The sequence below is a fragment of the Anolis carolinensis genome, unplaced genomic scaffold, assembly GCF_035594765.1.
Source record: "Anolis carolinensis isolate JA03-04 unplaced genomic scaffold, rAnoCar3.1.pri scaffold_12, whole genome shotgun sequence".
NCBI lineage: Eukaryota > Metazoa > Chordata > Lepidosauria > Squamata > Dactyloidae > Anolis > Anolis carolinensis.
In genome coordinates this window covers 15,519,508-15,547,232 of record NW_026943823.1, presented here as the reverse complement: position 1 = coordinate 15,547,232, position 27,725 = coordinate 15,519,508, and the positions used below count along the sequence as shown (strand labels likewise).

General features: G+C 42.7%; 1 protein-coding gene across 3 annotated transcripts; it reads left to right on the top strand.

The window, feature by feature from the left end:
• Positions 1-1,208: 1,208 nt before the first annotated feature.
• On the top strand, positions 1,209-26,244 carry itgb1bp2 (integrin subunit beta 1 binding protein 2). Of its 3 annotated transcripts, XM_062963889.1 has the most exons (11): positions 1,209-1,343; positions 5,379-5,428; positions 8,025-8,081; positions 8,184-8,323; positions 9,441-9,553; positions 10,482-10,537; positions 12,229-12,299; positions 23,251-23,353; positions 23,512-23,634; positions 25,255-25,317; positions 25,441-26,244. In XM_062963889.1, exons 1-11 carry the CDS (start codon positions 1,280-1,282, stop codon positions 25,723-25,725), a joined length of 1,125 nt encoding a protein of 374 aa, XP_062819959.1. In that variant the 5' UTR covers positions 1,209-1,279; the 3' UTR covers positions 25,726-26,244. The 3 variants fall into 3 exon arrangements, with proteins under 3 accessions (XP_062819959.1, XP_062819960.1, XP_062819961.1); XM_062963890.1 differs by lacking the exon at positions 23,512-23,634; XM_062963891.1 differs by lacking the exon at positions 5,379-5,428 and having other exon boundaries at positions 1,262-1,343.
• Positions 26,245-27,725: the final 1,481 nt, after the last annotated feature.

Genomic DNA, 27,725 nt, shown 5'->3' with positions numbered 1-27,725 from the left:
CAACATTCAGAAAACACGGGAATTCCCGACAGGAAACAATCAGGGCCAGCTAACACCTCCCAACAAACGTCTCCTGATGTTTTGCCTACATCTATGGCAGGCATCCTCAAAGGTTGTGAGATCTGTTGGAAACTAGGCAAGTGGGCCCGGGCTGTGGCACAGGCGGGAGAGCAAGCCAGCTGCAATTAACTGCAATGAATCACTCTGACCAGGAGGTCATGAGTTCGAGGCTGCTCGGAGCCTATGTTTGTTTGTCTTTGTTCTATGTTAAAAGGCATTGAATGTTTGCCTATATGTGTAATGTGATCCGCCCTGAGTCCCCTTCGGGGTGAGAAGGGCGGAATATAAATGCTGTAAATAAATAAATAAATAAATAAAAAGTGGGGTTTTTATATCTATGGAATGTTCAGGGTGGGAGAAATAACTCTGGTCTGTTTGAGGTAAGTGTGAATCAGGGTTGTTGTATGTCTTTCGGGCTGTGTGGCCATGTTCCAGAAGCATTCTCTCCTGACGTTTCGCCCACATCTATGGCAGGCATCCTCAGAGGTTGTGAGGTATGGAGAAAATTAAGCAAAGAGGTTAATATATATCTGTGGAAAGTCTAGGGTGAGAGAGGTCAGTGTGAATGTTGTGTAGTTAATCACTTTAATTAGCATTGAAAAGCTTATCTGCTGTCTTCTTCCTGCCTCTGGGGCATCCTTTGTTTAGAGTAGTTAACTGCCCTTGGTTGATTCATGTCTGGAAATCCTCTGTTTTCAGAGTATTGCTTTTTATTTACTGTTCTGATTTTTGAGTTTTTTAATACTGGTAGCCAGATTTTGTTCATTTTCATGGTTTCTTCCTTTCTGTTGAAGTTGTCCACATGCTTGTGGATTTCAATGGCTTCTCTGTGCAGTCTGACATGATAGTTGTTAGAATGTTGTAATTGGCCAGCTTGATTAGCATTGAATAGCCTTGCTGCTTTAAAGTGTGGTTGCTTACTGCCCGGGGGAATCCTTTGTTGGGAGACAAAGGATTCAAATAGACAAGAGTCCTTTCTCCCACCCTGAACATTCCACAGATATATTTTCTGCCTTTTTTTCAATTGTAATTTCAAAGGGTACTTTTTGCCGCCGTGTGTGACATTCGGCAGCAAATACTTTATTTTGGTTTCAGGGTTTTGGAAATGGAAAGGCTTCCCTCCCTTTGCTAAAGATAGCCCAGCCTCGCTCTGTTGCGCAAGCAGAGAAGCCCGTTGGAGCCCCATTTGTCCCAATCTGGAGCCTCGAACCAGAGAGCCATGGCCTTGCTCTGCTACAACCGGGGATGTGGGCAACGGTTTGACCCGGAGGAGAACGGCCCAGGTATGTTGAAAGGGTTCCTCTCTGAACCCCCTAAACCAAGGGTCCCCAAACTTTTTAAACAGGGGGCCAGTTCACGATCCTTCAGACCATTGGAGGGCCGGACTATAGTTGGCCACTGAGCAATAATAATTAATACTACTACTAATAATAATAACAACAAGAATAATAAAAAAGAGTGTTGGAAGAGACCCTTTGGGCCATTTAGTCCAACCCCCTTCTGCCTTTGTGCACCAAAAGCACAAGCAAAGCAGCCCTGACAGATGGCCACCCAGCCTCAATGTTAATAATAATAATAATAATAATAATAATAATAATAATAATGATTGGAAGAGACCCCTTGGGCCATTGAGTCCAACTGCCTTCTGCCTTTGTGCACCAAAAGCACAAGCAAAGCAGCCCTGACAGATGGCCACCCAGCCTCAATGTTAATAATAATAATAATAATAATAATAATAATAATAATAATAATAATAATAATGATTGGAAGAGACCCCTTGGGCCATTGAGTCCAATCCCCTTCTGCCTTTGTGCACCAAAAGCACAAGCAAAGCACCCCTGACAGATGGCCACCAAGCCTCAATGTTAATAATAATAATAATAATAATAATAATAATAATAATAATAAAGAAGGTTGGAAGAGACCCTTTGGGCCATTGAGTCCAATTCCCTTCTGCCTTTGTGCACCAAAAGCACAAGCAAAGCATCCCTGACAGATGGCCACCCAGCCTCAATGTTAATAATAATAATAATAATAATAATAATAATAATAATAATAATAATGATGATGATTGGAAGAGACCCCTTGGGCCATTGAGTCCAACTGCCTTCTGCCTTTGTGCACCAAAAGCACAAGCAAAGCAGCCCTGACAGATGGCCACCCAGCCTCAATGTTAATAATAATAATAATAATAATAAAAATAATAATAATGATGATGATGATTGGAAGAGACCCCTTGGGCCATTGAGTCCAACCCCCTTCTGCCTTTGTGCACCAAAAGCACAAGCAAAGCACCCCTGACAGATGGCCACCAAGCCTCAATGTTAATAATAATAATAATAATAATAATAATAATAATAATAATAATGATTGGAAGAGACTCCTTGGGCCATTGAGTCCAACTGCCTTCTGCCTTTGTGCACCAAAAGCACAAGCAAAGCACCCCTGACAGATGGCCACCCAGCCTCCATGTTAATAATAATAATAATAATAATAATAATAATAATGATTGGAAGAGACCCTTTGGGCCATTGAGTCCAACTGCCTTCTGCCTTTGTGCACCAAAAGCACAAGCAAAGCACCCCTGACAGATGGCCACCCAGCCTCAATGTTAATAATAATAATAATAATAATAATAATAATAAAAATAATAATGATTGGAAGAGACCCCTTGGGCCATTGAGTCCAACTGCCTTCTGCCTTTATGCACCAAAAGCACAAGCAAAGCACCCCTGACAGATGGCCACCCAGCCTCAATGTTAATAATAATAATAATAATAATAATAATAATAATGATGATGATTGGAAGAGACCCCTTGGGCCATTGAGTCCAACCCCCTTCTGCCTTTGTGCACCAAAAGCACAAGCAAAGCACCCCTGACAGATGGCCACCAAGCCTCAATGTTAATAATAATAATAATAATAATAATAATAATAATAATAATAATAATGATTGGAAGAGACCCCTTGGGCCATTGAGTCCAACCGCCTTCTGCCTTTGTGCACCAAAAGCACAAGCAAAGCATCCCTGACAGATGGCCACCCAGCCTCAATGTTAATAATAATAATAATAGAGTCTCACTTATCCAAGCTAAAAGGGCCGGCAGAAGCTTGGATAAGCGAATATCTTGGATAATAAGGAGTGATTAAGGAAAAGCCTATTAAACATCAAATTAGGTTATGATTTTACATATTAAGCACCAAAACATCATGTTTTACAACAAATTAACAGAAAAAGCAGTTCAATACGCAGTAATGCTATGTAGTAAATACTGATTTACGAATTTAGCACCAAAATATCATGATGTATTGAAAACATTGACTACAAAAATGCATTGGATAATCCAGAATGTTGGATAAGCAAGTGTTGGATAAGTGAGACTCTACTGTAATAATAATAATAATAATAATAATAATAATAATAATAATAAAGGGTTGGAAGAGACCCTTTGTGCCATTGAGTCCAATCCCCTTCTGCCTTTGTGCACCGAAAGCACAAGCAAAGCACCCCTGGCAGATGGCCACACAGCCTCAATGTTGTTAATAATAATAATAATAATAATAATAATAATAATAATAATAATAATGGTTGTAAGGGAAAAAGAGACCCCTTGGGCCATTTAGCCCAACCCCCTTCTGCTCTTGAAGCCGGATAAATGGCTTCAATGGGCCGCATCCGGCCCCCGGGTTTTAGTTTGGGGACCCCTGCCCTAAACTCTCAGCCAAATAGACCTTGTGGTTGCAAACATATGGGAACTATGGCCATCCTTTTTACCTTTGGATGATGTTACAGCTTCAATAGGTCTCCATAGAGATGACAGATTCAGCATCAATACTTTCTCCATAGAGATTGCATGTTCAGCATGACAGATTCAATAGTTTCTCCATAGAGAGGTATTTACCTGAGGAATTTCTCCCTGACAGGGGATGTCTATGTACATTAAGGTAAAGGTTTTCCCTTGACGTTAAGTCCAATCGTGTCTGACTCTGGTGGTTGGTGCTCATCTCCATTTCTAAGCCAAAGAGCTGGCGTTGTCTGTGACACCTCCAAGGTCATGTGGCCGGCATGACTGCATGGAGTGCCGTTACCTTCCCGCCGGAGTGGTACCTATTGATCTACTCACATTTGCATGTTTTCAAACCACTAGGTTGGCAGAAACTGGAGCTAACAGCAGGCGCTCACTCCGCTCCTGGGATTTGAACCTGGGACCTTTCGGCCTGCAAGTTCAGCAGCTTAGTGCTTTAACATACTTCGCCACCGGGGTTCATGTACATTATATATAATAAAATATATAAACATTTCTTGGGGCTTCACGAGAAGCTTTTGCTTCTAAAAGGGCTCTGTGGCTGAAAATGTTTATTTATTTATTTATTTATTTACAGTATTTATATTCCGCCCTTCTCACCCCAAAGGGGACTCAGGGCGGATCACATTACACATATAGGCAAACATTCAATGCCTTTTAACATAGAACAAAGACAAGACAAACATGGCTCCGAGCGGGCCTCGAACTCATAACCTCCTGGTCAGAGTGATTCATTACAGCTGGTTGCAGCTGGCTTGCTCTCCAGCCTGCGCCACAGAGAACCCTTGTAAAGTTTAGCCAAACCCCACTCTCAAAGCCTCAGAGGAAGACAAAGGCAAATCCTCTTTGAATGAATCTTGACAAGAAAACTCTATGAGAGGGTTGCCTTAGAGTCGCCCTAAGTCTGAAAGTACTTGATGGCAAACAACAACAATAACAACAACAGCCTGAGGGGCCCTGAACTGGTCCTGTTTAAAAGGTTTGAGGACCCCTGCTTTAGACCAACAAAAATTTGGTCATATAGACAATCGTTTTGCATTTTGACACATTGGTTATCTCACGTAGACTGATTTGTGGGAGGACTGAAAATAAAATACAACGCTTGGATGGGGACGGGAATCCTGGACATTCAGGGGGCCCAAACTGATTGGAAAGGAAATGAAGTGGATCTGTTGGGCCCGGGTTGTGGCACAGGCTGGAGAGCAAGCCAACTGCAACCAGCTGCAATGAATCACTCTGACCAGGAGGTCATGAGTTCGAGGCCCGCTCGGAGCCTATATTTGTCTTGTCTTTGTTCTATGTTAAAAAGCATTGAATGTTTGCCTATATGTGTAATGTGATCCGCCCTGAGTCCCCTTCGGGGTGAGAAGGGCGGAATATAAATGCTGTAAATAAATAAATAAAGACTCGCCCTGGAGGAAGGCATTGAGAAATTAAGTATGCGGAAAGATGTTTCTTGTCTCGACAAATGGTGTCCTTAATCTCTGGTGTCTCTCTCTTGCTCTCTCTCAGATGCATGCCTCCATCACCCTGGATTTCCCATCTTCCATGACGCTTTGAAGGTGAGACGTCTTGGGCAGGTGGAACCAATAGCACTGAGAAATATCCTATTAACTCGAGTCTGATTCTCACCTTTTTAGGCTAAATTACCACATATACCCGAGTATAAGCCGACCCGAATATAAGCCGAGGCACCTCATTTTACCACAAAAAAAACTGGGAAAACATTACTCCAGTATAAGCGGAGAGTGGTAAATTTCAGAAATAAAAATAGATACCAATAAAATTACATTAATTGAGGCATCAGTAGGTTAAATGTTTTTGAATATTTACATAAAGCTCAAATTTAAGATAAGACTGTCCAACTCTGATTAAATCATTATTCTCATCTTCTTCAATGTAAATGTGCTTATGTATCCTTTTAATAATAATAGAGTAAAATAGTACAGTAGAGTCTCACTTATCCAACATAAACGGGCCGGCAGAATGTTGGATAAGTGAATATGTTGGATAATAAGGAGGCATTAAGGAAAAACCTATTAAACATCAAATTAGGTTATGATTTTACAAATGAAGCACCAAAACATCATGTTAGACAACAAATTTGGCAGAAAAAATAGTTCAATACGCAGTAATGCTATGTTGTAATTGCTGTATTTATGAATTTAGCACCAAAATATCACGATGTATTGAAAACATTGACTCCAAAAATGTGTTGGATAATCCAGAACGTTGGATAAGTGGGACTCTACTGTACATGTAATAATAATAATAATAATAATAAATAAATAAATAAACAACAACAACTTTATTTTTATATCTCCCCGAAGGGACTCGGGGCGGCTTACATGGGGCGAAAGCCCAAAAATAACATACATAATAAAAACACATCAAGTAAAACAAATCAATAAAACATATCAATAAAACGGATCCATAAAACATGGATTAAACATAAAAATGCATAAAAATGACTGGGCCATAAGTGCATACAGTGAAGAATGAAGTCAAAAAGGTGCCCGAGACTGTTATCATAGGTAAGGGGCTAAGGATGTGGTAAACATTGGAACTCTTCCAATTGAAGGAATAGAATACAGCGCAAACAAATACAGGAGAATAATACATGTGGTAATAAATAGAGTAAAATAATAAATATAATAATAAGATCAGAGTGAAATAATAAATGTATTATTAATAATAATAAAAATAGAGAAAAATAAATGTAATAGTAGCAACAATAATAGAGAAAAATAAAACATGTTATAATACCAATAATAATAGAGAAAAATAATAAATGTACCATATATTCTTGAGTATAAGCTGACCCAAATATAAGCCAACCAGGACCCTCACCCGAGTATAAGCCGAGGGGGGCTTTTTCGCTATTAAAAAAAGGGCTGAAAAACTAGGCTTATACTTGAGTATATACAGTACCTTGCCAAAATTGGGGTGCGTGTGGGATTAGCTGGAGCTGGGGGTGGCAGCGGCCGACAAGAAGGTCTCGTGTGGGCTGGTCCATGATGTCATGATGAGTCGGAAGCGACTGAACAAATAAGCAACAATGGGATTCACATAATACGGACCTTTTCGTGCTGAGCCAAAACAAAAGGGGAAGCTGCTTCAGGAGCTGCACCTGAAAATCCTCTTTGAGGGACATCATCTCTAATTTAATGGCCACGGAGCAATGCTACGGGATCCTGGGATTTGTAGTTTGAGGAGATATCAGTATCCTTTGGCAGATAAGGCTCAAGGCTCTGTTAAACTACAGCCCCTAGGATTCCATAGCATTGATCCAAGGCAGTTAAAGTGGATTCATTTTACAGCATAGATGCACACCTCCAGCTTCCTTTCCCTTACGCTTTGATGTTCTAACGCTAATAATAATAATAATAATAATAATAATAATAATAATAATAATCAAGATTGAACTTCAAAGACTCTGGCAGAAACCAGTGCAGGTGGTCCCGGTGGTGATCGGCACATTGGGTGCCGTGCCCAAAGATCTCAGCCAGGCATTTGGAAACAATAGACATTGACAAAATCACAATCTGCCAACTGCAAAAGGCCACCCTGCTGGGATCTGCACGCATCATCCGAAAATACATCACACAGTCCTAGACACTTGGAAAGTGTTTGACTTGTGATTTTGTGATATGAAATCCAGCATATCTATCTTGTTTGCTGTGTCATAATAAAATTATTATTATTATTATTATTATTATTATTATTATTATTATTATTTTATTTTTATACCCCACCCCATCTCCCCAAGGGGACTCTGGGCGGCTTACATGGGGCCAAACCCAGGCAAAACAGACAATATAAAACACAACAATAAAACAAATCAATCAACAATAAAGCAAGTCATAAAACAAATAAGATCATATAAAACAAACATGTTTGATAAAATCCTGGGTTGGCTCCTAAAAAGAACTGGGTCATAAAAGTACTAGTAATATCAGATACAGCACCTTTTTGCACCTTTTTTGGCTGCGCATTACATTTGGCAGCAAATCCTTTTTTTGGTTTCAGGGCTTTTAAAACTGAGTCATGCCTTAGATTAAATGGCACATGAGACTCGAGTCAATACGGTACCATCACTAGGTTTGTTTGGGACTCCTGTGTTTATAAGATCTTAACCGTCTCCTCTTTCGGATCCAGGGCTGGTCTTGCTGCCGGAAACGTACCACCGACTTCTCCGAATTCCTCTCCATAAAGGTACGTGATGTGTCCCTAGGTTTTTACAAACCCAACTCTTCTGGCATATAGGGATGCGTTGTCAGTGAGTCGGAGTGGCCTCATTTGTTGCGTGTCCTGCAGGGCTGCACAAAAGGCCGTCACAGCAACGAGAAGCCGCCCGAACCACAGGCAGACCCCCATCCACCCAAGGACAAAGCGGCCACCGAGATCATCGTCCAGGGGCCAAAGTCGGCTGAGAAGATGGAGTGTGAAAGGCCCAGGTGAGCAACCAAGAAGGCTATGGCCAAGCCGAGTGGAAGCCTCTCATCTCACATTGATTTAGGGCAGGGGTCCTCAAACTTTTAAAGCAGAGGGCCGGTCCACAATCCTTCAGACTGTTGAGCGGCCAAATGATCATTTGAAGAAAAAAAATGAACAAATTCCTATGCACACTGCATATGTCTTATTTGTAGTGCAAAAACAACAACAACAACAACAACAACAATGAAAGAAAAATACAATATTTAAAAATAAAAACAATTTTAACCAACTCAAACCGATCAGGATTTCAATGGGAAGTGTGGACCTGCTTCTGGCCAACAAGATAGTCAAGTTAATTAGGATTATTGTTGTTGTGTGCCTTCAAGTCATTTCAGATTTTGGGCGAGCCTAAGTCAAAAATTATTTATTTATTTATTTAGTTATTTACTACATTTATATCCTGTCCTTCTCACCCCGAAGGGAACTCAGAGCGGCTTACAATTTATATCTATATACAATATATTATATTATTAGCATAGAACAATATTAGCATTATATATTACTATATTGAATTATACCACTATATTCTAATATTATTAGTAATATTACATGCAATATATAATATATAATTAATATTATTATATGATATTATTATTAGTATTACATTGTATTACATTATAGTATTTCTATCGATATTATATGTATATACAATATTATATTATTAAAACTGATATAAAATATTATATTATAAAACTGAGGGCAGGGGCCAGGTAAATGACTTTTGAGGGCCGCATCCGGCCCCCGGGCCTTAGTTTGGGGACCCCTGATTTAGGGGGTTATTTGATGGAGCAGATCTTTTCTCCTGCCCGGGAGACTAGCACTAAATGGAGCCATGGATTCAAATTACAGAAAAGGAGATTCCACTTGAATATGAAGAAGAACTTCTTGACTGTAAGGCATTGTTCAGCAGTGGAACTCTCTGGCTCGTTAGTATAGTGGAGGCTCCTTTGGAGGCTTTTAAACAGAGGCTGGATGGCCATCTGTCAGGGTGCTTTAATTGTGCTTTTCTTGTATGGCAGAGGGTTGGACTAGACTGTTCACTTTGTGATCCTTATTTTTGCTTCCTTTCTTCTCCAGTTCGGATGAACCCAAGCAGCTCTTGCCAGTCAAAGTGTCCAAGACTCTGGAGCAATCCCTGGAGAAGCTGGACTTGTCACCGAAGGAGGAGGCCGCAGGGCAGGACTCTGCAGGTAAGGAATTAGGATCTTAAATTGCAGGTTTGGGGACAAAATCGGGTCTGAATTGGACAAGGAAAGACTTTTGATTGTGTAATGTAATGTAAACTTTTATTACGGTCAGTGACCACCTCTTTTGATTGTGATTTGTTGCTGGACTGTGACATTGTATGTAACACCACAAGTAGGAATGCAATTATTTGAATGATGTAAATTAAGATACTGTATATACTGGAGTATAAGCCTGGTTTTTCAGCCCTTTTTTAAGACTGAAAAAGCCCCCCTCGGCTTATACTCGGGTGAGGGTCTTGGTTGGCTTATATTTGGGTCAGCTTATACTCGAGAATATATGGTACATGTATTATTTTTCTCTATTACTATTGGTATTATTACATTTATTATTTTTCTCTATTATTGTTGCTGCTATTACATTTATTTTACTCTATTTTATTATTATTATTATTATTATTATTATTATTAATAATAATAATAATACATTAATTATTTCCCTCTGATCTTATTATTATTGCATTTATTATTTTACTCTATTTATTATTACTTGTATTATTTTCCTGTATTTATTATTATTATTATTATTATTATTATTATTATTATTATTATTATTATTAGTATTATTTTACTCTATTATTATTAAAAGGATACATAAGGGCATTTACACTGAAGAAGATGAGAATAATGATTTGATCAGAGTTGAATAGTCTTGTCTTAAATTTGAGCTTTATGTAAATATTCAAAAACATTTAACCTACTGATGCCTCAATTACTGTAATTTTATTGGTATCTATTTTTATTTCTGAAATTTACCACCCTTGGCTTTCTTGTGGTAAAATGAGGTGCCTCGGCTTATATTCGGGTCGGCTTTTACTCGAGTATATACGGTACTTTCCAGAATGAGTGTTTATGCCTCCTGGATGTCTCTTAGGGGCCGCCTTGGAAGTGAGCCTTGGCACCACTTGCAAGAACTCCGGTTGCAAGGCGGTAAGTCAGGCCGAACGCCTTTTCTATTTAATCCCAGCCACAATTTTTCTTGTAGTGACTAAAGGACCTTTCTGCCTTGAAACCAGAACGTGAAGACAGAGGCAAAGAGAAAGGAAGAGCAGCAGAGGCAAGAGCCGAGGCTCTTTTTCTTTCCCTCCTAAAAGGACTGCAACCCGCCTCCACTTTTGAGGGAAAGCCGGGAAATGGAGACTCACCCGCTTTGCTGCTTGCTTTGAGCAAAAGGCGCTTCTTACAAACCCAGAGTGAGGCACTAAAAACCTATCTGTGGCCCAGAAAGGTTTAGCCTATTTAATTTAGGTCCTTTACTACTGCCTAAATGAGCCCCGATGGCGAAGTGCGTTAAAGCGCTGAGCTGCTGAACTTGCAGACCAAAAGGTCCTAGGTTCAAACCCGGGGAGCGGCATGAGCGGCCGCTGTTAGCTCCAGCTCCTGCCAACCAATAATAATAATAATAATTTTATTTTTGTACCCCGCCACCATCTCCCCAGAGGGACTCGCGGCGGCTTACAGATATAAAACCACTTCTGCCAACCTAGCAGTTCGAAAACATGCCAATGTGAGTAGATCAATAGGTACCGCTCCGGCGAAAAGGTAACGGCGCTCCATGCAGTCATGCCGGCCACATGACCTTGGAAGTGTCTACGGACAACGCCGGCTCTTCGGCTTAGAAATGGAGAGAAATGGAAACCAACCCCCAGAGTCATACATGACTGGACTTAACGTCAGGGGAAAGCCAATGGGATTCTGGCCTGCATCAATAGGGGTATAGTGTCTAGATCCAGGGAAGTCCTGCTCCCCCACTATTCTGCCTTGGTCAGACCACACCTGGAATACTGTGTCCAATTTTGGGCACCGCAGTTGAAGGGAGATGTTGACAAGCTGGAAAGCGTCCAGAGGAGGGTGACTAAAATGATTAAGGGTCTGGAGAACAAGCCCTATGAAGAGCGGCTTAAAGAGCTGGGCATGTTTAGCCTGCAGAAGAGAAGGCTGAGAGGAGACATGATAGCCATGTACAAATACGTGAAGGGAGGTCATAGGGAGGAGGGAGGGAGCTTGTTTTCTGCTGCCCTGGAGACTAGGACACGGAACAATGGCTTCAAACTACAGGAAAGGAGATTCCACCTGAACATCAGGAAGAACTTCCTCACTGTGAGGGCTGTTCGACAGTGGAACTCTCTCCCCCGGGCCGTGGTGGAGGCTCCTTCTTTGGAGGCTTTTAAACAATGGCTGGATGGCCATCTGTCGGGGGTGCTTTCAATGCGATTTCCTGCTTCTTAGCGGGGGGTTGGACTGGATGGCCCATGAGGTCTCTTCCAACTCTACTATTCTATGATTCTATGATTCTACCTTTTACCTACTACTGCCAAGTTGTGCAGGCCTGCTGCATAACATGTAGAACATATTTTCAAGGCAGCGCTCTCACCCTGGGATTCCCCACCAAAACTCCAGCATCACTTGGTACTAATTGTCCTGTTAGGAGTCTCTCCTGCCCAGAGCCTCAGCACTGGGACCTGGCCTAGGGAAGCATGGGAAGGAACCGAAAGGAAAGATGAGGCTTCTCTGGCTCGCAAAGGGAGAGGGGATCCAGGCCTTGGACTAGTCTGGCCCTTGCCCTTCCAAAGCGTTTGCTTGACTTTTCTGCCTCCCCATCTACCCTGCATGTCTTCCAGACCTTCCAAGGGCAAGAGAGCAACAGAGAGACCTGCACTTTCCACCCCGGAGTCCCTGTTTTCCACGAAGGGTAAGGGCCTATTACTTTTTTAAATGTTCTAATTCTACCCCCCCCCCCCCCCCGCCACCTTTCCAGGATGGAATTGGCCTTTTTTTTTGGTGCTATTTCTCCCGACTTGGTCATCTCTGTTGAGTGATTTCAGTTGATTGCTAAGACCTCAGATTCAGAGTCCGGTGTGCTGTGCCACTCCAAAGATCAAATCAGAATACGAACCAGGTTTGAAGGCAAATGAATTGAGGTTTATTCTTTCAGGCCCGAAAGGATGTCAGAATAGAGTCTGCGTTCTGAAAGATGACATAAAACTTTGAGAAGCTGGCCGGGCTAGGATCTAGGCCATGATTCCCAAAGAGGGCACTACCGCCCCCTGGTGGGTGCTGCAGCAATCCAGGGGAGAGGTGATGGCACCTATTAGGACATGGGGGCGGGGCCAGGGGAGGAGTATGGCCTCTTCCCAAGTGCCGCAGACAGGCCTGAGCACCTGAGGCGCCTGTTAGGACACACAGGGGGCGGAGCTAGACAAGTGGGCGTGGCTTCTTCCCAAGAGCCCGAGACAGGGCTGAGAATCTATACCTCTCCTGAGAGGCCTTTCAGGACTAAAGGGCGGGGCTAGGGGTGGGGCTTCTTCCCAAGAGCCCGAGACAGGGCTGAGCCTCTATACCTCTCCTGTGAGGCCTTTTAGGACTAAAGGGCGGGGCTGGGGTGGAGGCGGGGCCTCTTCCCAAGAGCATGAGACAGGGTTGAGCCTCTATACCTCCCCTGAGGTGCTTGTTAGAACAATGGGGTGTGACGCCCTGGCTGCGAGAGCACTGGAAACCAATACACCGAGGCCAATAACAATCTAATATCTTTATTAAGGAATTAAGAAATTAAAACGAAAACAAGCAAAAAGTATAGTTCACCAGTAGACCTTCCAGGAAAGGTCAAATATAGTCCAGTAATAAATTGTCCAATATATAATATTAGAGTTTAAAGTTTGTAATCCAAAAACCGAAACGCACTCAAACCTCCAAGCAGTTTGAGTGGGGAAATGTCCAAGTCTTTTTCTAAGGTTCAAAAGCAGGTCCAAGGCAAGGAATTGAAGACAAGGCTGAATACACGGCACGGGAAAGCAAGGCTGGATTCACGGCAAAACAAGACAAGAAACACGGCTAGGCAAGGCACGGCAAGGCTGGAAAGTAGTGGACTTAACTGCAGTCCACACTTGGCTGGAAGCGAAGTTAATCCTCCAAGCTGACACGTTGACTCCGTGCTGGCTAGCCAGCGCACAGAACTTTTAAGAACTTCGAATCTTCCCTTGGAACAGGTGTCTCCACTGCTCTTTTCCCAAGGGAAAAGAGCTAAAACAACGAGCCTGGGTGTCGTTTTAGATTCGCAGCTGACAATGGAAGCTCAGGTCGCTGCTGCCAGCAAACAGGCCTTTTCCCACCTACGACAAGCGAGGCAACTGGCACCCTATCTATCTGATGAGGTGCTGGCAACAGTCATTCATGCCACGGTCACATCTAGGTTGGACTATTGCAACGCCCTGTATGTTGGCCTTCCGATGTCCACGACCCGAAAGCTCCGTATTGTTCAGAATGCGGCAGCCAGGCTACTCACAAGAACACCCATGAAATGCCACATAACACCAGTGCTGCAGCATCTGCATTGGCTTCCAACTGATTACCGTGGTCTATATAAAATGCTAGTCCTGACTTTTAAAACTCTTTACGGCCAGGGCCCATCGTATCTTAGGGACCGTCTCTCCTTCTCCCATCATCGGAGGTCGCAACGACCATCCCAACGAGACTTACTCTATGTACCGGGTCCTAGAGAAGTGCACTTGGAAAGGACCAGGCGCAGAGCTTTTTCTGTTTCTGCCCCTGCCTTATGGAATGCCTTGCCGCCCTATATGAGAGCCATGCGTGAGTTGGGGCCTTTTACCCTAGCACTCAAGACTTAAAAGCACTCTTTACTAGAGCTTTTAATCTATTTTAATATTTTTTTAAATCAATATTTGTATGTATGTATTTTTATCCTTTACAATTTTATCTTGTAAATCGCCTAGAGCATCGTGGATGGAGGGCGATTAATAAGTAATTAAATGATGATGATGATGATGATGATCTTGACCAGATGCAATCCTCCCTTAGAGTTCTCAGGAGAAAAATAGGTTAATCAGCAGATTTCCTTGCTTCTAATCGCGCGCTTCTTCTTTGTCCAGCTTTCTCCTGTCTGTTCGTTTGTACAAACATTTTCCTATCAAAGGGAGGAGAGCTGGGAAGAGAAGACTCCGTTTCAAGGCCCTTTTTAATGAGCACTGAACTAGAATTGTCAATAGGGAACATCTGGAACGGGGCAGAGTCTTGCTGAATTGGCACTAAACCTGTTTCCTCATCACTGTTGTCCACAATGGAGTCAGGTTCACGGCCCAAGGGCCCATGGGACATCACATGGGGCAGGGTATAGAGGTTCAGCCCTGACAGGCACTTGAGAAGAGGCCCTGCCCCCTCCTCTAGCCCCGCCCCCTGTGTCCTGGCAGGCCCCGCAGGACAGGGATAGAAGCTCAGCCCTGCCTCAGAGCTCGTAACTCCGCCCATCCCAGTCCTGGCCGCCCATTTGTGGCCCCGCCCACCTCCCCTTCCCAGCCCTGCATCTTGGATTAGGGGAGAGGCTCAGCCCCGCCCTCTTGAGCAGGAGCCATGCCCACCCCTCTAAGCCACGCCCCCCTTTTCAGTTGGAATTGAGTAATATTTTTTCTGGAAAGGGGGCGGTAAGCCAAATAAGTTTGGGAACCACTGATCTAGGCTATCACTGACTGCAGGCTCCACTCTGGTAACTGTGTCTGCCAGTGGCGAGAAATTCAGAGAGCTGTCATTGGTTGGTTTGAAGCTTGGGTCTGTCCTAAGGTCTACCCTGGAGGGAGGTGTGGATCCTTGGAATATGGTGTGGCAATATGCAGAGAATTTGTGACGGGCTGAATTTCCCAGTCTGGAATACACAAAATAAAGAATCTGGTAAACACAATTGGGTAGTTACGCTGATGGAACAATTCAATGGAGGGCATACACCAGTAATCTGTGCACTTATCCCCAGGAGCAGATATCTCCATATCTTATTAATAAGTTGGAAAAACCTTACATAATGGCATTAAACTTTACAATGGGTGGGAAACAGGGAGTATCTCAGGTACACATGTACGCATTAACATTTGCTAAATCATTTAACAGGCTTTCCGGTATGACGTGTTGAGTCGCGTAAGTGCACATGTTCATACACAGCATCAGTGCACACAGATACACTTTAATAGTAAAATAGCTATGCCCGGCCACGCGTTGCTGTGGCGAAGTCTGGTGGTATGGAAAATAAAGTATTGAGGAATTGGTGGTAGTTAAGGTCAAGGGTAAAGGTTTTCCCCTGACGTTAAGTGCAGTCGTGTCTGACTCTGGGGGTTGGGGCTCATCTCCATTTCTAAGCCGAAGAGCCGGCGTTGTCCATAGACTCCTCCAAGGTCATGTGGCCACTGGCATGACTGCATGGAGCGCCGTTACCTTCCCGCCGGAGCAGTACCTATTCATCTACTCACATTGGCATGTTTTCGAACTTCTGGGTTGGCAGAAGCTGGGGCTAACAGTGGGGGCTCTCTCTGCCCCTCCAATTCAAACCTTTCGGTCCAGAAGTTCAGCAGCTCAGCACGCTGCATCATCAGGGGATATTATTTCCTAAAGCTTGTGAATATACAATATTTCTGATTTTTTTTTTGTCTGTTGGAGGGAAGTATGAATGCTGCAATTAGGCAAAATTATTAGCATGTAATGGCCTTGCAGCTTTAAAACCTGGCTGCTTCCTCCCTGAGTGAATTTTTTGTTGGGAGGTGTTAGCTGGCCCTGATTGTTTCCTTTGTGGAATTCTCAATTTCCCAGGTTTCAGAGTGTTGCTCTTTATTTACTGTCCTGGTTTTAGAGATTATATTGTTCTGTATTATTGATGTTTAATAGGCTTTTCCTGAATCGCTTCTTATTATCCAACATATTCACTTATCCAACGTTCTGCCGGGGTGTTTATGTTGGATAAATGAGACTCTACTGTATATTTATAATCTTATGTTATCTGCTTAGAACTGGATTATATGAGGCCCCTTCTACACAGCTGTATAAAATGCACACTGAAGTGGATTATATGGCAGTGTGGAGTCAAGATAATCCAGTTCAAAGCAGATAATATAAGATTCTAAATGGGTTATATAGCTGTGTGGAAGGGCCTTGAGTCTACACTGCCATATAATCCAGTTAAAATAAGATAATCTGTATTTTATAGGCAGTGGGGAAGAGGCCTGATTGAAGAGGCCCTGGACTGAGTGGGTTGCTAGGAGGCCAAGTGGGCAGAGCTTAGCCTTCTAACTGGCAGCATTTGGATAAAAACAATTATTCTTCTCCCTGTAATTAGGACTTTATTTTTCTTTTCTTTTTGTTGTATGAACGTAGAGGCATGGATGAGGGATTGTGCTGCCAAGTTTAGTGTTTCTGGGATGTGTAGTTTTGTTGTTTTGTCCTAGGCCGAAATTTCATTACCTTTTTATATATATACTAGCTGTGCCCGGCCACGCATTGCTGTGGCGAAGTCTGGTGGTCTGGGAAATAAAGTATTGAGGAATTGGTGGTAGTTAAGGTCAAGGGTAAAGGTTTTCCCCAGACATTAAGTCCAGTCATGTCTGACTCTGGGGGTTGGTGCTCATCTCCATTTCTAAGCCGAAGAGCCGGCGTTGTCCGTAGACTCCTCCAAGGTCATCTGGGATGACTACATGGAGCGGCGTTACCTTCCCGCCGGAGCAGTACCTATTGATGCACTCACATTTGCATGTTTTTGAACTTCTGGGTTGGCAGAAGCTGAAGCTAACAGTGGGGGCTCTCTCCGCTCCCCCAATTCAAACCTGTGGCCTTTCAGTCCAGAAGTTCAGCAGTTCAGCGCTTTAACATGCTGTGCCATCAGGGGATATTATTTCCTAAAGGTTGTGAATATACAATATTTCTGATTGGTTTTTTTTTGTCTGTTGGAGGCAAGCATGAATGCTGCAATTAGGAGAAATGTTTAGGATGTAATGGCCTTGCAGCTTTAAAGCCTGGCTGTTTCCTCCCTGAGTGAATTTTTTGTTGGGAGGTGTTAGCTGGCCCTGATTGTTTCCTGTCTGGAATTCCCTTGTTTTCAGAGGGGTGTTGTTTGCGATATTTTATGTGCTTCTACTGTCTGTGGCCCTGAGAAAACAGAGGATTTTCCAGACTTTGATGATGGGAATACTTTGTTGGGAGGTGTTAGCTGGCCCTGATTGTTTCCTGTCTGGAATTCCCTTGTTTTCAGAGTGGTGTTGTTTGCGATATTTTATGTGCTTCTACTGTCTGTGGCCCTGAGAAAACAGAGGATTTTCCAGACTTTGATGATGGGAATACTTTGTTGGAAGGTGTTAGCTGGCCCTGATTGTTTCCTGTCTGGAATTCCCTTGTTTTCAGAGTGATGTTGTTTGCGATATTTTATGTGCTTCTACTGTCTGTGGCCCTGAGAAAACAGGATTTGCCAGACTTTGATGATGGGAATACTTTGTTGGGAGGTGTTAGCTGGCCCCGATTGTTTCCTGTGTGGAATTCCCCTGTTTATTTACTGTCCTGGTTTTAGAGATTATATTGTTCTGCATTATTCTATCCCAGTAATTATTTCATATTAAAGAAGAATCTCACTTATCCAACATTCGCTTATACAATGTTCTGGATTATCCAACGCAGTCTGCCTTTTCATAATCAATGTTTTTGTAGTCAGTGTTTTAAATTCATTGTGATATTTTAGTGGTAAATTTGTAAATACAGTACAGTAGAGTCTCACTTATCCAACATAAACGGGCCGGCAGAACGTTGGATAAGCGAATATGTTGGATAATGAGGAATTAAGGATAACCCTATTAAACATCAAATTAAGTTATGATTTTACAAATTAAGCACCAAAACATCATGTTAGACAACAAATTTGTCAGAAAAGTAGTTCAGTGCACAGTAATGCTATATAGTAATTACTGTATTTATGAATTTAGCACCAAAATATCACGATATATTGAAAGCATTGACTACAAAAATGCGTTGGATAATCCAGAACGTTGGATAAGCGAGTGTTGGATAAGTGAGACTCTACTGTAAATACTACATAGCATTACTGCACATGGAACTACTTTTTCTATCAAATTTGTTGTATAATATGATGTTTTGGTGCTTAATTTGTATAATGATTACCTAATTTGATGTTTAATTGGCTTTTCCTGAATCCCTTCTTATTATCCAACATATTCACTTATCCTGCCGGCCTGTTTACGTTGGATAAGTGAGACTCTACTGTATATTTCTAATCTTATATTATCTGCTCAGAACTGGATTATCTGAGGCTCCTTCTTCACAGCTGTATAAAATGCACACTGAAGTGGATTATATGGCAGTGTGGAGTCAAGATAATCCAGTGCAAAGCAGATAATATAAGATTATAAATGGGTTATATAGCTGTGTGGAAGGGCCTTGAGTCTACACTGCCATATAATCCAGTGCAAATTAGATAATCTGTGGAAGAAGCCTAAGTGAGGCCTAAATCTGCCTGTCCCCTAACTGAAACCTGGCTGTCCCTTGGTTGCTAGGCAACCAAGTGGGCAGAGATTAGCCCTCTAAACTGGCAGCAATTGGATAAAAAAAATTATTGCTCTCCCTCTAATTAGGACTTTATTTTTCTTTTCTTTTTGTTGTATCAACCTTGAGGCGTGGATGATGGGTTGTGTGGTCAAATTTTGAGGTTGGGGGGCCTGTACTTTTGTTGTTTTGTGAATTGCCGTGATGCCATCACTCTTTTATATATATAGAAGATTATCCCACCTCCACCACCAATATAAAGGAAATATGAGCATGGTTTGTGATGGCAACTACTGTATAGTATACTAGCTGTGCCCGGCCACGCGTTGCTGTGGCGAAGTATGGTGGTCTGGGAAATAAAGTATTGAGGAATTGGTGGTAGTTAAGGTAAAGGGTAAAGGTTTTCCCCTGACATTAAGTCCAGTCGTGTCTGACTCTGGGGGTTGGTGCTCATGTGCATTTCTAAGCCGAAGAGCTGGCGTTGTCCGTAGACTCCTCCATGGTCATGTGGCATGACTGCATGGAGCGCTGTTACCTTCCCGCTGGAGCAGTACCTATTCATCTACTCTCATTTGCATGTTTTTGACCTTTAGGGTTGGCAGAAGCTGGGACTAATAGTGGGGGCTCTCTCCACTCCTCCAATTCAAACCTGTGACCTTTCAGTCCAGAAGTTCAGCATCTCAGCGCTTTAACACGCTGCGCCATCAGGGGATATTATTTCCTAAAGCTTGTGAATATACAATATTTCTGATTGTTTCTTTTTGTCTGTTGGAGGCTAGTATGAAGGCTGCAGTTAGGCAAAATGATTAGCATTTAATGGCCTTGCAGCTTTAAAGCCTGGCTGCTTCCTCCCTGAATGAATTTTTTGTTTGGAGGTGTTAGCTGACCCTGATTGTTTCCTGTCTGGAATTCACTTGTTTTTAGAGTGGTGTTGTTTGCGATATTTTATGTGCTTCTACTGTCTGTGGCCCTCAGAAAACAGAGGATTTGCCAGACTTTGGTGATGGGAATACTTTCTTGGGAGGTGTTAGCTGGCCCTGATTGTTTTCTTTGTGGAATTCGCAATTTCCCTGCTTTCAGAGTGTTGCTCTTTATTTACTGTCCTGGTTTTAGAGATTATATTGTTCTGTATTATTCTACCACAGTAATTATTTCATATTAGAGTAGAATCTCAGTTATCCAACACTCGCTTATCCAATGTTCTGGATTACCCAACACAGTCTGCCTTTTAGTAGTCAGTGTTTTTGTAGTCAGTGTTTTAAATTCATTGTGATATTTTGGTGGTAAATTTGTAAATATAGTAATTACTACATAGCATTACCGCGCATGGAACTACTTTTTCTGTCAAATTTGTTGTATAACATGATGTTTTGGTGCATAATTTGTATAATGATGACCTAATTTGATGTTTAATCTGCTTTTCCTGAATCCCTTCTTATTATCCAACATATTCACTTTTCCAACCTTCTGCCAGCCTGTTTATGTTGGATAAGTGAGAGTGTACTGTATATTTATAATCTTATATTATCTGCTTAGAACTGGATTATATGAGGCCCCTTCTACACAGCTGGATAAAATGCACACTGAAGTAGATTATATGGCAGTGTGGAGTCAAAATAATCCAGTTAAAAGCAGATAATATAAGATTCTAAATGGGTTATATAGCTGTGTGGAAGGGCCTTGAGTCTACACTGCCATATAATCCAGTTAAAATCTGATAATCTGTGGAAGAGGCCTAAGTGAGGCCTAACTGTGCCTGTCCCCTGGGCTGCTGAGTTAAGTTGCTAGGAAACCAAGTGGGCGGAGCTTAACCTTCAAACTGGCAGCAATTGGATAAAAACTATCATTCCTCTCCCTGTAATTAGGACTTTATTTTTCTTTTCTTTTTGTTGTATCAACCTAGAGCCATGGATGATGGGTTGTGTTGTCAAATTTCAAGGTTGGGGGGCCTGTAGTTTTGTTGTTTTGTCCGCTGCCCTGATGCCATCACTCTTTTATATATATAGATTATACTAGCTGTGCCCGGCCACGCGTTGCTGTGGCGTTGTCTGGTGGCGTTGGTGAGAAATTGTATTGAATGTCTGTTGTATGGTTGTCTTTATGTTTAGTATGCACACTGAAGTGGATTATATGGCAGTGTGGAGTCAAGATAATCCAGTTCAAAGCAGATAATATAAGATTCTAAATGGGTTATATAGCTGTGTGGAAGGGCCTTGAGTCTACACTGCTATATAATCCATTTCAAATCTGATAATCTGTGGAAGAGGCCTAAGTGAGGCCTAACTGTGCCTGTCCCCTGGGCTGAGGAGGTTGCTAGGAGAGCAAGTGGGTGGAGCTTAGCCTTCAAACTGGCAGCAATTGGATAAAAACTATTATTCCTCTCCCTGTAATTAGGACTTTATTTTTCTTTTCTTTTTGTTGTATCAACCTAGAGCTGTGAATGATGGGTTGTGTTGTCAAATTTCGAGGTTGGGGGGGCCTGTAGTTTTGTTGTTTTGTCCGCTGCCCTGATGCCATCACTCTTTTATATATATAGAAGATATAGATGCAGAGGATTATGAATAACCATAACAGAATTATGAATGGGGTTGTACAGAGCTTATGAATGACTCCAGGGAAAGCATACAGGTGGGTTCAGGAATAGGGAAGAGAACCCTTTGAATGATTTTATATACATATACAAGGAATAGATAAGTCTGTGAGGTGGGACATCTTCAAGAATTGCTTGTGGAGCAATCCACTTACTCACAAAGGGATATGTTAATGTTTCTGGTGGGTGCGTCAGTCAGCTTTTCATAACAGGGCCACCAGGGGGCAGGTTGCACATAGTTTCCTATTACAGTATTAGAAGTTGTGGAATGACTACTGTTAGTTGGTAGTTTTTTATACTAGTGGTTATATTTTAGGCGGTGTGTTTTGAAAATAAAATAATAATAATAGTATGATGATGATGATGATGATGATGATGATGATGATAATAAATTTGTTACCCACCCTTTCCTATGGCTTGAGTCAGGCTACAATACAACATTTTTTCCCCCGTGTCAGTAGCGGCTTGAGAAACTGCAAGTCGCTCCTGGTGTGAGAGAATTGGCCACCTGCAAGGACGTTGCCCAGGAGACGCCCAGATGTTTTTGATGTTTTACCATCCTTGTGAGAGGCTTCTCTCATGTTCCCACATAGGGAGCTGGAGCTGATAGAGGGAGCTCATCTGCGTTCTCCCCGGATTTGAACCGGCAACCTTCAGGTCTGCAACCCAACCTTCAAGTCAGCAGTCCTGTTGGCACAAGGGTTTAACCCATTGCGCCGCCGGGGACTCCAATACAACATGATGATGATGATGATGATGATGATAATGAATTTATTACCCGTCTCTCCCTATGTCTTGAGGCAGGACACAACATCATGATGATGATGATGATGATGATGATGATGATGATGATGATGAATGTATTACCCACCTCTTCCTATAGCTCGAAGTGGGATACAACATGGTGGTGATGATGATGATAATAATAATAATAATAATAATAATAATAATAATAATAAATGAACACACAAAGATACTGTGGGACTTCCGAATCCAGACTGACAAAGTTCTGGAACACAATACACCAGAAATCACAGTTGTAGAAAGGAAAAAGGTTTGGATCATTGATGTTGTCATCCCAGGTGACAGTCGCATTGATGAAAAACAACAGGAAAAACTCAGCCGCTATCAGGACCTCAAGATTGAACTGCAAAGACTCTGGCAGAAACCAGTGCAGGTGGTCCCGGTGGTGATCGGCACATTGGGTGCCATGCAAAAAGATCTCAGCCGGCATTTGGAAACAATAGACATTGACAAAATTACGATCTGCCAACTGCAAAAGGCCAGCCTACTGGGATCTGTGTGCATCATCCGAAAATACATCACACTTTCCTAGACGCTTGGGAAGTGTTCAACTTGTGATTTTGTGATACGAAATCCAGCATGTCTATCTTGTTTGCTGTGTCATAAAACAACAACAACAACAACAACAACAATAATAATACATCACACAGTCCTAGACACTTGGGAAGTGTTCGACTTGTGATTTTGTGATACGAAATCCAGCATATCTATCTTGTTTGCTGTGTCATAAAACAACAACAACAACAACAATAATAATACATCACACAGTCCTAGACACTTGGGAAGTGTTCGACTTGTGATTTTGTGATACGAAATCCAGCATATCTATCTTGTTTGCTGTGTCATAAAATAATAATAATAATAATAATAATAATAATAATAATAGTAATAATACTTTCCCTCTCTTCTCCTGCTTTCTCCTCCCTCTGCCTAGCATGAAATACTGGAGCTGCTGCGGAATTAAAACCACAGACTTCAATGCATTCCTGGAGCAAAAGGGCTGCAGCCGAGGGCGGCACCTTTGGATCAAAAAGCAGGTTGGGACCTCCTTCCTATATCCCTCCCAGTTCATGATAGCTGGGGCTTTCTGGATCCCACAGGGAATTGAGCAGCCAGCGGGCAACCTTGCTCGGGGGGGGGGGGGCTCCCAGAAGGGACTCTTTGTGCCAATGCTCCCTCTCCTTGTCCCAAGCAGCAGGACAAGAGGCTGGTCTCTTGCCGGCAGGACTGGCACCAAACCAGCAGCCAAGTGGTGATCACTGTCTACGCCAAGACCCCCCTTCCGGAGCTCAGCTCCGTCAAAGCCAACCGCACCACGGTAAGGAAGCAAGGAAGGGCATTTTGGCTTAATTTTAGCTGTATTATTTGCTGCTGAGAAAGGGCTGGACTACAACCCCCAGAATCCCCCAACCAGCCATGAAAATAGGACTTTCCTCTGCACTGAGCGGGGTTGCAAGGGTCAAAGCTCCAAAAATGGTCCAAGGAACCTTCTCTTTCCATTTTGTTTCAATTAGTTATATGTCATACTATATTTACATTTGCTGTGTTGACTGGGGTCTAATGCACCATTGGATCTAAAGCAGGTCTCAATTTGAAAAAAACCTTGAAACCAAAGAAAGCATTTGCAGTCGAATGTAATGCGTAGCGGGGAAAAGCACACTACTTGTAACTTGGTCAAAAAAGGTGCGCATTACAGCTGCTGCCTGCTTAGAATTTCTTCTTCAAAATACAAAAGCATTAGGACACCAAAACTTCCAGTGATGGAAAAGGAAAACCTCGGGGTGCTTCTCTGCAATAGAATTATTATTTATTTACAGTATTTATATTCCGCCCTTCTCACCCCGAAGGGGACTCAGGGCGGATTACAATGAACACATATATGGCAAACATTCAATGCCAACAAACAACATACAGTATAGACAGACACAGAGGCATTTAACATTTTTTTCCAGGTTCACGATTCCGGCCACAGGGGGAGCTGTTGCTTCACTGTCCACTAGTGGCTGTACTTCCTCATTCCTTTCCTCGTGTTTTGCTGGCAGTTTTATGATGTTGTAAATTAGTTAAATTAGCCTCCCGCATAAAGCGTACCTAAATTTCCCTACTTGACAGATGCAACTGTCTTTCGGGGCTGCATAGGTCAACAGCAAGCCGGGCTATTTAATGGTCGGGGGCTTAACCCAACCCGGGCTTCGAACTCATGACCTCTCGGTCAGTAGTGATTTATTGCAGCTGGCTACTAGCCAGCTGTGCCACAGCCCGGCCCGGGAAGTAGAATTAATCTACTTTAATTGCCTTGGTTCAATGCTATGGAGTCATGGGGGCTGTAGTTTTGTTACAGACTAGCCTGGAGGGGAAGTAAAGGAGAGAATTCCAAAAGAGCAATAAAACAAGCCTTTTATTGTTATCACAGCTGATAATAAGGCAAACACTCTAGTGGGTGCAGTACCATGCAAATGGGCGTCGCAACATGTGCATAGCAAACAAAGAATATATACCTTTGGCTTATCTAAAATTGACCAATGGCTGAGGGTCTTCCTCACTTTCCACACCTACTTGGCATAAATGATACCTGTAACCTCACGTTTTTACTCTGAGTTTTCTTCTCTCTTTAGAACTTCCTGGAGAAAAGCACCAGCTCACAGGAAGGGAGGGGCATAGGCAGAGGCAAAGCTACATAGGCAAAAGTTTACTATTTTCTGGCTTATGGTCCCTTCATTTTTACAAAAAATATATAAATAAACATAACAACAACAACAATAGCAACAACGACAACAACAAACAGCACTGGAGGATGCACTTCCTTTGGACATGAGTTGTCAGGCATTTTTCAGGAGAGCTGTAATTGTGTATTCCTGCATTGGTGTGGAGATGGTCTAGATGACCTCTTAGGGTCCCTTCCTAGTCCATGGTTTTACAAATTCTGCCCTCTTTTTAGGTTGACGTACACATTGTCTTTGAGGGAGACAAGGTTTTCCAGGCGGAGCTGGAGCTCTGGGGGGTAAGTTCCCATTTGTTGGCATTGTTCTTCTACCTGCAGGCCTCTGCGCCTGTTGAATGTCTGCTCAGTTTGCAGCTATAAAAATCAGCACAGACCTCCCTACCTCCTTCCTTTGTTTCCCAGGTGATCAATGTGCAGAAGAGTGCGGTGAGCCTACTACCCTCCAAAGTGGAGATCACCTTGCAGAAGGCCCCTCCCCTGACCTGGGCCCGGCTGGAGCACCCCCAGAGCAGAGCAGAGCCCCCCAAGGGGCCCGAGGTGGAGGCTCCGGACGGACAGAGGTCCCGTGGTGGCCTGGCAGAGGAGGAGTCGGATGACTCGCTGAGTTGGTCCTCGGAGGAGGAAGACTGGGAGGAAGGCAGCGCAGGCCCCATCAGCCCCCAATTCGGGGGAACTGAGTCGGGGTGAAACCAAGGCGATGGCAGAAGGAGCCTATGGGGCTAGGACTGATTCCGATGATCTCCTGCAGAAGGAAAGAGACATGGGCTCCAGGCAGATGTAGCGCCACAAGGACATTCGCTAAGCATTCAGATATTTTAGGAGCATTTGAGAACCCTATAGGTCCTTTAGGATGATTTGAGAACCCTATAGGTCCTTTAGGAAGATTTGAGAACCCTATAGGTCCCTTAGAAACATTTGAGAACTCTGTATGTCCTATAAGAACATCTTGTTGTCGACCGCGCTTTAGGGGATCGGGCCCTTAAGGAGAGTCCTGATCCGGTCCTGAGAGAACGGACCTTGGCGGAGCCAATAGGAAAATATGAGCCGCAATACAACCTGAAGCCGAAATGAAGAAGGTCCGCCAAAGTTGAAGGAAAATCTGCCAAGGAGTCTTTATTGAGCGATTCAGCTGAAAAGGACTCTAGTAGTGATCATTCAGTCTACTAGGGTACCATATAACCAAAATAAAGCCATATTTATACAATGTTTCAGTCTGACAGCCCCTTGAATTTCCCGCCCCGCTCCCCCGCCCATCTGATCGCGGATAGGCTAGAGGGTTGAATGAGGTGGGCTTTCGTTTCCCGCCTTGCTCTGCTGGCCCAATAGGGAGCTGCTTTTTGTCCCCACTCGAGCCAATCAGGGAGGAGAAGGCGGGAGTTATTGAAACAATGAAGTGACTGAGCAGGAAAGATCGGATTAATTCCTGCCCGGCCGAATTCTAAAGGGATTAATGACAGCAATCAAGGGTTCCTGTCACGTATACAGATTTCAGATATGCCTTGGGGTGTCAGAGGTGGAAGTAGGGATGGGTGGTGATGGGCTCAGCAGGGCGCCTTCCTGAGGTGTCCTGGATTTCCTTTTGGAGGAGATATGACAATGTTTGCCTTGAGGGCGAATCACCTTTAGGTCAAATACTCCGAATTTGGCGACTCAAGCCCTATATTGTCCATGCAATCTGAATTTGATTGGGTTAAGCAGCAGCGGATTAACCTTTTGTTTTTGGGAAGGTAAGCCTGGGTCATAGAAAATGGGGCAGGTTCTGGGGTTCAAGTTGAGTTCGAAATATTCCCTATTTGATTTCATGACTTGGCAATTATATGAAATAAAATGAAAAATAAAATAAAGTTGGAATATAAACCCAGCTGGGAAAAATACATATTTTCCGGGGATCCCAAAGAGTACAAATACATATAGGCAAATAGATAGATTTCAAGGAAATAAGGGAGAATCCATAAAGGTGGGTTACATTGCATAAAGGGGGATCATGAATGATATAAACAATTGAAAACATTTGATAAGAACGAAGTTCATAACATCTGGGGAACCCAGTATGGAAATTCATAGAAGTGGAGTTCTAGCAGCATGATTTTACAATTCATGAAGTTGTTATCTCTTGCCTCAGAGTGCAGGGATAATCCACAGTAAACTCCAGTAAAAAGTCTCAATCACCTTCTACTATAAATATATGGAATATAGAACATAAAGTCTTGATTTTTGAACTATCTTTTACAAAGTCCTGGGGGGGAGGGTGGTCACCTCGATCACAATCTGAGAACCCTATAGGTCCCTTAGAAATATTTGAGCACCCTATAAGACCTTTAGGAACATTTGAGAACCCTATAGGTCCTATATAATAATAATAATAATAATAATAATAATAATAATAATAATAATAATAATAACAACAACAACTTTATTTTTATACCCAGCCCCATCTCCCCAGTGGGAACTCGGAGTAGCTTACATGGGGACAAAGCCCGAAACATACAACAATAAAACGATAAAACAATTATTCCAATAGTAAAACATCAATATCAATAAAACCATCATAGTAATCAACATACAGCATAAAGTATTAAAAACAGGAGACTAAAACATACCAGCTGTTAGGGATTGTGGGATTTGAAGTCCAAAACACCAGTAGGGGCCAAGTTTGCCCATGCCTGCTATAGGCCCTTTAGGCGCAT